Here is a 9198-nt window from a genome sequence, read left to right on the forward strand (position 1 = left end):
TCCCAGAAGATGTTGCAATCCACTTACCTGTGCCTCAGCTATGTACCATACCACACAGGCACTCAGAGCATGAGAACTTCTCAGCTGAGCTAGGAGACCAAGGACTGATGCTCAGATCTTCCTTACAGCACTGTACCCCACTCTCACAACAAGTACACAACTTGGGTCTCCACTGAAAATTTACCTGGTGCTTGGTTTCTTTATAAAGTTATCCTAGCTACCACAGGATAAGACATAGAAATTAAATCCAATAAGAGACTTCTTATAGGAGACAGACCCTACAAGAAGGCCCTCATAAATCCACTAAGACCATGAATTTTATGAACTCGTCCCTATAGTACTATTTTTGGGCAGCACTGACCTCAGAATCCAGCTCTCTGCTGGTAGCACCTAACAGGAATATCAGCTTGCAGTTGGACTAATGATCACCTGCAGAAAAATTAAAGGTAGACTTTAGAGACCAAGGCTTTCTTGCCTCTCAGAGTCATGGGCCTGGGGCTACTCTACTCTTCCTCTTTTAGGATGGAATCCCAAGCTGCTGCTCCAATCCTTTGACCACACAGATGAAAGACTCTCTCCTACTCAACAATCCCAGCTCTCCACTCATTTGCTGAAACTTCCATTTGAAATTTTGCTCCCAATAAGTTAGTTCACCAAACCCCTCCCTGGAGTCCAGTACCTGAAGGATTCCTTTGTAGTTGAATTAAATGGACTTCCTACTGAAACAAGCACTGGTATCTGCACATTTTGTTTACAAACAACTTGCATTCCCATGAGAGCACTGAGCTCTACTTTACACACCACTCTAGTTCTTCATAACCTTGTTTCATGCTCTTAAAAGTGTTGAAACTCACACTTAAAGGAGAAACCAATCTCTAATTAGAAGTGTTTACATGTAAACCTGAGAGCAAGAACAAACTCTTACCATGGTTAGATTATGTAAAAAGTTTAATTATAAAATAAATAAGTTTGTTATAGAAGCATTAAATATTAAATACAATAATAAATATTTACACATTTACAGATATGTCTTAACAATTAATGGTGTTACTCTGCTACCAGAAGAATTCTGCTCTGTTTATACAGAACACTCACTCTTCCAAGAAGAAGCTGAACTCAAACACTACTCTGTGCTCAAAATTTCATGGACATCAAGAAACTGAGGATAGCTGGGTCAGAAAGGTTTGAGGTAAGTCAAGTTCTTCGTATCGTAATGAAGAGCATAGGAAATCACCACATGCTGTGTAACAATGCCTGAATTTAGTTCTTCAAATGAACTGATTTTTTGGTCAAGTTCTCATACTGTCAGATCTGATTAAACTGCTCAACTTCAAGTGCTGCTCAAAGCAGCACCAACCTTCTAGATAACAGAAGCTTTGTTTCGGCCAATGGATAGATGCTGCAGCATCAGTGTCCAGACTTATCAGCTTGTTTGAGCACTCTATTCCTTCAGAGACAGAGTGTCAGACCTCACATTTGTTGTCTCAGCATCTTGAGTTTTAACTCCGCATCATACACACACAAATTGATAGCTCCACTCACACAGTAAATCCTACTGGGTTCAGTGGGAATACCTTCCACACATACAGTAACAGAACCCAGGTGTGGTTGACAGACCTGTCACCAACACCCACCAAGTCAGAATTAGAGATGAAATTCTTTGAAGCAGATATCAACAGGGAGCACAACAACAGCAGAATTTGTTTTTGTCCATTGAGGTCTAGTGAGATGAGCTCTTCCCTTTTCTGCCTTTGAGGAGAGGAATCTTCTCTCCTTTGTCTTGCTCTCCTGGGAGCCACAGCTTCTGCCCCGTGAGCTAGAGCTGCCAAAGGAGACTTGCTAGCAGAAGAAAGTCCATCCACATACAAGCAGAGTCTGGAGGTCCAGCACCAATAGAGAAAGCTCAGGAGTAGTCTCCAGCAGGTCTTGATAGCAGCCCTCTACCCTTATAGTGGCAGCTCCTTCCACATTGTTGTACCAAGCTGTAGCAGTTAACTGTCCTCCCCAGCAAGTGATTCAGCAGCAAGTGACAGACACATTGGGCATCTCCCTGCAGCAGCCTCTGTTTTGATGAACCAAGGCTTAGTGGCAACAGCTCCAGCCCAGTGTCCAGGTAGTTGTGTCAGGTAGCCAGAAGTCCCCTGAAGCTTGGCAGTGGCCACATCAGAGTTGTTCTGTAAGGGGAAGACCAGGCATGTTAACTATCACCCAAGATATGAGCACTCTGCACATGAACAAGCCTATACCCAAGGCAGGCAGCTTTGCCTTTGTCTGCAGTCTCTACACACCAGAAGCTCCTTAATGCCTTGAGATGTGGAAATGCTGGGTACTTCTCTTATGAAGGTGACAGTCCATCTGTTGCTGCACCATCTCATGATGGAAGGCTACCATGGTTTCTTACAGTAATTCACCCTGGTCTAGAGATTAGTTTTGATTCCCCAAAAGGGGACTCATTTCAATAGTGCTTTCCATTACTGGAATGGATTACTTCTCCTTTGGCTTTCTGGCTGTTGTCTTAAAGAGTGCTGTTGAATTCACACCCTTAAAATCCAGTCATTTTGGGTCATATACATGTAACCTACACGTTTCAAGGCCCTTTGAGTGCTAAACAAGAAAGAAAGATAATTCTAGCTTCGCTAAACACACACGCAACTCCTGCACAGGCAGCTCCAGCCTGGAAAAAACAGAGTTGGAAATTGGCTCACATACCTGCTTTCTCCTCATTTACACACCAACGTGACCATTTCTGTTCTCTTGTCGAAGTTTTTTCCTTTCTTCCTTCTCTTCATACTGAGGACACTTTTTCCTGACCCTGTGGAATTGGAGTGCATAAAATATGATCATTTTAAAGGCTGACATCCATCCATCCCATGCTCTGTAGCTAAGCCCTTTGGATCCTCAAGCAGCTCCTAGGCACCAGGAAACTTTGAGCACATCATTGTGAATGTTTAACTATTCAGCTACAAGACGTATCCAATAGCTTGATAACATCAAGGAGCCTTGGGTTAAGCACAGAGCTTTGCCACGCATAGCTGGGGCTTCCTGATGCAAGCACCATCAGGTAGCAAGAGGCTGGAAGTGTGCAGAACATAGGGAGACTTTCTCGTGGCCAGATTTCCTGAAGGCTAGAGCTAACAGCTGCAATGTGCAGAGCACTCTGCCCCTTCCCACAGCAGAGCCCTGGGAACTTCAAGGGGACAGGAATTCAAATGCATGTGTCCCATGAATACATCAAAAGCCAGCTGCTACCAGAATTTTTCATTGTTATGCCTTTACTGGTGTTTCCAATTGACCACCCAGTTTCTCTAGAGGAAGGTACAGTAACATCCATCTCACTGTTTAAGCTTATGAGTGTTTAGATCATGAAGAACCAGAACCACTATCCTACTGCATGGCTTGCTTCAGCAGAGAGCAATGCTCATTCTCACTGCACTACAGAACTGGTTCTTTCTCATAGCAGAGTGGAATGAGAGTGTTCCTCCCAGTGTGCCTTAAGTTTAGATCTAAATATGAAGCAGCAAAACAAATGCACACCTTGTTTCCTGAAATGCAGGGACGGGTACAGCATGTACCAAATTGTGTCAGTGTACTGTGAGATCTAAAATTAGACTGCACTTCTGAGTTCCACCTGTACTACCCAAGCCCTGCTGCAGTGCCAGACCTGGAGGACCTGCACAAATCCTGGAGAACCAACTGAAAAGCTGCAGAGGCACAGGTGATCAGAAGCTGCTAGATACTGCATGTCAGCAGGTAAGAGTTTGATGCAGTGCTTGAAGCATGCACTCAAAGTTTTGGACTTTTACTCGTTTCACAGCAGGACCGCAGGTTATCTACCTCACTGCAGCTTTAAATCACACAATTGCTTCCTTATTCTTAGCAGCAAGCAGTACAGAACTTCAGACTGACAGCACTTACTCCCCCATTTGATACCCCCACTGTGCAAGTATTTAAGCTCAACAGCCTCCATTAATTAGTGGTCAGCTGGAGCACTCCTTCCTTCCAGCTGCGCAGCCAGCTGTTGGATCACAGCCACACACTGAGCAGCTACATTCCTGCTGGCAGGCCTCTTCTGCACAAGGGTTGGGAAACGCACTGCTGTATCAGCATGAATGCTCCTCCTCCAGCTCCTGCTGATGTTCTATAGCACTAAGTGCTCTGGTTGTAGCAGGAGCAGGAAGCCAGAATAAGAACTCATGCTTCTGGAGGTCTTCCACACAGGAAATTCAAATAAGCCATGCATATTTTGCAACTGCTGGACAAAAGTCCTGCTCACGTTTGAGCCAGACATATACTAAAGAGCGTACTTACTGCACTATCACAATGACAACTACAGCAACAAAGCTGATGCTGGAGAGCAGGACAGCTACCACAACCAACACAGTCTTTGAGTAGTCTGCCACATCATTCTTCCTTTGAGTCTTCATGAACTGTTCACCACAGCGCTCACCAAAATAATCCTGATAACACCTGCAACAAACATAAACACAAGTTCTTATCAGCTCCTATGCTGTCTGGAGCCAAGGATGCCCACACACAGTCAAGTCTGACTTAGACATCCTCACAGTTGCAGATGAATCTCAAGATGCTCACTTGGAGCATGTTCATGGAACACAGTCACTGCTCTAGCAGAAGGTTTGTTAGTATTTCAACAAGTTGAGATTAGTTTGGGTGTGATGTCCCAGCAGGACACACCTTTCCATTCTTTAGGTTCAAGTTTATGACCAACCGATGAGTTCAGTGGCTTGTTATGCATCTCAGATTCCATCAGCACTTAATTTACATGGCAGAAGATTCTCAGTCAAAATACAGTAGGAGATGTATCTAGGCCAAGCTGACACCAATGTTTCCCTCTAAGCCTTTCTATGTCACCAGCACATGCAAACCACACCTCACTCACACACTGCACAGAACTTACTTGCAGGTTGCCATCTGAAGATGCTGTAAGTACACGCATTCACCATGGATGCAGAAATTTTTGTACTCCATTTCACAAGGAGTCCCTTTCTTTTTGTTCTTCCCTTTATTCTTCCTCCTCCTTGGTTTGCCAGCATTCTTTTCATTTCCCCTCTTCACCGGCTTGGGTTTAACCACAGGTTCCACTGTAAAGGACAAGGTTGCTCATTCTAGTATTGCAGAAAAGCTAGATGCTGTGAAAATGCTATTACAGCGATTGGGAATCATTGCATGAGAGCCTCTGAGCAGGAAGCATGGGATGCAAGTCAACAAAGCAGACTGCTTCACATCCATAACAGAGACAACGGGCTTTGAGGCTCATGGAGCTCAAATCTGTCACCACATCCTGAGCAATGCAGACAGAGCAATGTGAGAAGATGTGCTGGGAAGGCCACCAGAGACTGAGTGAAACTGTATAGGTTCAAGCAAGGACCTGTGCTGAATATTATGAGGTTGCACTGAGCCAAACCATCCCCTCATTTCATATCGACTCAGACACAAGGCTAACCAACTCCATTGCTCTAAACTCTCTATTTGCATCAGTGATGAAAGGCATTGTGAGCTGCTAGATAGTCCTGGGCACTTGTAGAGGCACGACAGCCTGCTATCCCACTTATCAGACTTGTTTCTCCCAAATAACCTGCAGTGCTATCCTCAGCAGAAGAGATACTTCATTTCCAGTTCTCCTGCTTTGAGAGAGATGCCAAGTGCACCAAAGGGTGAAAGCAGGATCATCCACAAGAGACAGGTTATTTGTTCTGCCACTTGCTGTTGCCCCTCATTATCTCAATTAAATCTCCAGAAGAGTGTGGTTTAAAGACTGGTGGTGATTCAGTAGTCTGTGGATTTAAGGAAGGGCAATCATCTTCCTTGTAGATGGAGAACAAGGCAGTCACCAACCGAGGAATATAGACTCCATAGCAACAAAGCTCTGCAGCATTATTATGGAGCAGTTGGGCTCATAAGCAAGTTATCTCTTTACTGCTAGCCATAAGGCAAGTTCTCCCAGAGGGATGCCACACTACTTGAGAGTGGCAGTCAACCAGGAAAGTTTCAGCAGGCCTCAGAAATAGCAGACAGCTGCAACAGTCTTCCCAGCTGCTTACTTCTCCATTGTGCTACAGAGATAAGCATAATGGTTTCTAACTACTTCATAGGCCTATTTGTGTAGTGACAAGAAGAGATCCTGCAAAAAGAAACAAGGTGTAGCTCACTACTGTCTAGACAGCAATCATTTTAAGTTCTAGAGCAACAAGCTTGGCTTGAAGTCACTTAAAAGCAGAACTGCCTTTAGCAACCAGAAGTCTGATTCAAATGGTATAAACTATATTAATATGCAAACCAGGAGCACTGCTCCTGCAGCAAGGTTTCCTATCCCTAGGACTGTGAATTCACAGTAGAGTCCTCTCCTCTGTCCTGTTCAACCTGATGCTGAGGTTCATACTTGGATAATTGAGGTTGTTCCCATTCCCCTCTTCAAGGCTCAGGTTGTCAGTTTGATCTGTGCCCTGTATGTAAGCTGCACAGCAAAGAAAGCCATCCACAGCTGAATCATAACATGAAGGATGTACAGATAAACCTCCTGCCAAGTAGAAGAGCTGGTCTACAAACCAACCACCTTGCTAGCAAGTCTGGTTTCTGTGCAGTTATACAACACAAGTCACTGCACCAGTAGTTCTGCTGGCCTAACTGCTCTCTGATCTGATATTCCTGCTCCCCTTGGAGGCTTCACACTCCCAAAAAACTGGAGTGAGCATCCACGATTCCAAGTCAGCATCTGGAGCAAAATCCCTCTGGTCTCATCCACATCTCAGGGTGTCCCTCCAGCAGCTGAAGCCCATCCCAGAGGGCTACAGAGCTCTGCAGAGGAGCAAATCCCTTGGAGGCTGAGGCTCAAGAAGTGCCCTCATGGCTCACTTTACAGCCACACAACCAACCAGACCCTCCTATCCCTGCCACATCACTGCTTGGGGAGCTGTTCAGGCATCCTCGTAATTCACAAGCAGCTCACAACGCATGCACACATTTTTGCATGGCCTAAAGGACGCTTTATGAGCTCACTTAAACCCCACGTTTGGGGCCGAGCAGCACGCCGAACCCCTGCCGGTGCCTCCAGCCCGGCTGACAGGATTATCGTAGAGCAGCGGCACGCTCAGCCCACGCGCAGCCCTCACGCACCTCCACGCCCCTTCCCGAGGCTCACCTCGGACCAGGTCCCCCACCAAGTACTGGTGCGCAACCGGTGCCTCTTCGTACTCCTCCTCCTCGTAGTCGGAGCCCGGCGCGGACTCAGGCTCCCTCGGGCCCCCGCGCCGCTCGGGCTCGGTGCCGTTGGGCTCGGAGGCGGCGGCGGTTCGGCAGGCTGCGGGGACACAGACAGAGTGGTGAGCGCTCCGCAAACACATCGACATCCCCCCTTCCTCCTCCTCCCCGCCCTCAGCCACACACCTGCGAGCACGGCCAGCGCGGCCAGTAGCGCCGCGGCGCGCATTGGGGCTCCGGGGGCGGCGGAGACGCGGAGAGGACGCGGGCGGAGCGGGGACCCGGCGGTGCACAGCGCTCCATAAGGGCCGCCCGCCGCCGCCACCCGCTTTATAGGCGCCGGGGCCGCGTCATGGGGCGGAGTGGGCAGGTGAGGGCGGAGTGCAGGAGAGGGCGGGTGAGCAGAGATGATGGAGTGTATCTTTCCAAAGGCAGAGATGCGGGCCCGGGGTTTGCTTTGCCACGTGTGGGTATGGCCAAAGAGTGGTCCACAAGACCTTCTTTCCTGAGACCTTCTTTCTCCACGATGTGCTCTCAGGATGGGGAGATTCAGCCTGCCCAGTCAGTTTTCTGTTTTCCCATCCTTTGGTCAGAAAGAGATTGACCACAGACACAGTGATGTCTGTTGTGAAGGGATAGGGAAAATGGTTCCAAACTAAAAGAGGGGAGATTTTGATTGGGCGTAAGGAAGAAGCTTTCTATGATAAGGGTGGTGAGGCACTGGCACAGGTTGCCCAGGGAGGTGGGGGAAGCCCCGTCCCTGGAGACATTCAGGGTCAGGCTGGAGGTTCTCCAAGCACCTGAGGTAGCTGTAGGTGTCCCTGTTCAATGCAGGGTCTAGGTGGCCTTTAAGGGTCCCTTTGAATTCAAATGAGTCTAAGGTTATATAAATTTCACATAATTTTTTCCAGATCAGCATAAGAAGCACTGAAGCTTTCAGCCCAGCGTTGTGCTTGGCATGCTGCTAAGCAACAGAAAATAGCACCCAAAGTGGGGGAAAGGTTGAGTGACCCAAGTGCAAGTGGCCGTTAGCTGCAGTGTTTGGAGAGCAAACATGGCATATCCCGTGCCTGACTCATTCTTCTCTTCTCCAATCTCTAACCAATGGCTCTGCTCTGCTGGCAGGCAGTGTCAAGGAGTTTGGCTCAGCACGCTCTGAATTTCACCAGCATTTCCCCTACTTCCTCTTGCAGCCTATCTTCTGTAGCTTCTCCTTGGAGGAGACACTCCCCAAAGGTTGCCTCTTCTGGGGACATGCAAGGTAGGGTCCCTCAGAGCCCCGGTGCTCTGCCATACATCACCCACACAGCTTCCATTGACTGCAGAGGGACCCAAAGGAAGAGGAGGATTCTGGAAACTGTGTTGGGTTTTGCCCCCAGCTGAGCTTCTGGAGGACATCCCCAGGAGTGGTGGAAGGAGAAGCCACGAAGTAATGCAGGACTCTCCCCATGGGCTGTCCCGCTGCGATGGTGCAAGGGCTTGCTTTCAGAAGGGTGCTGCTTCCCTGTGGGTGCAGAGTGCCACCTACTGAGCCACTGCCTGAGATGATCCAAGTGGAAGCACGTGCCCAGGATGTGAAGTTATGCATGTTCAGCCGTCAGACAGGCAGAATACGTAGATGGCATTTCCCTTGTCCTGACCCCACTACTGGGGGAGCCACCCCGCTCCCACCCTTCTCTGCCCCTGTCCCTCACCACCATGCAGCAGCCCTTGGGGTGTGGGCAGGACTTGCCCAGTGACACCAATTCTGACGGCTGCTCAGCCCTGATGGGGCATCATGTCCTCCAGAAGTGTCCATGTGACAACTACGATCTCATTATTCACTTTCTTTGCTTTTGATAAAATCCCAGAGAAATGCGTGAAGGGAAAGGAAGTTGCTGCAATTGCTGCCCATTAATTTTCTCTACTGACATCAAATGTTTGTTCTGTAGGGGCGGGCACAGCTGAGCTGGGTGTTTGAACATGAGTTATCCTTTCCCATGC

The 9198-nt window shown here is 48.0% G+C and overlaps 1 protein-coding gene across 1 annotated transcript; it reads right to left on the reverse strand.

Moving 5' to 3' along the window:
• Positions 1-936: 936 nt before the first annotated feature.
• AREG (amphiregulin) lies at positions 937-7504 on the reverse strand. The gene is made up of 6 exons (XM_072335851.1): positions 7402-7504; positions 7157-7315; positions 4916-5099; positions 4309-4467; positions 2710-2812; positions 937-2174 (listed from the first exon to the last, which is right to left on the reverse strand). Exons 1-5 carry the CDS (start codon positions 7442-7444, stop codon positions 2725-2727), a joined length of 633 nt encoding a protein of 210 aa, XP_072191952.1. The 5' UTR covers positions 7445-7504; the 3' UTR covers positions 937-2174; positions 2710-2724.
• Positions 7505-9198: the final 1694 nt, after the last annotated feature.

This window comes from Excalfactoria chinensis, chromosome 4 (genome assembly GCF_039878825.1).
Source record: "Excalfactoria chinensis isolate bCotChi1 chromosome 4, bCotChi1.hap2, whole genome shotgun sequence".
Lineage (NCBI taxonomy): Eukaryota > Metazoa > Chordata > Aves > Galliformes > Phasianidae > Excalfactoria > Excalfactoria chinensis.

Coding starts and splice junctions, on each gene's coding strand:
- AREG (XM_072335851.1), bottom strand. CDS start 7,444: ATGCGCGCCGCGGCGCTACTGGCCGCGCTGGCCGTGCTCGCAG. Junction 7,316..7,401: donor CGCGCTGGCCGTGCTCGCAG/GTGTGTGGCTGA, acceptor GTGTCCCCGCAG/CCTGCCGAACCGCCGCCGCC. Junction 5,100..7,156: donor GGTGGGGGACCTGGTCCGAG/GTGAGCCTCGGG, acceptor TGTCCTTTACAG/TGGAACCTGTGGTTAAACCC.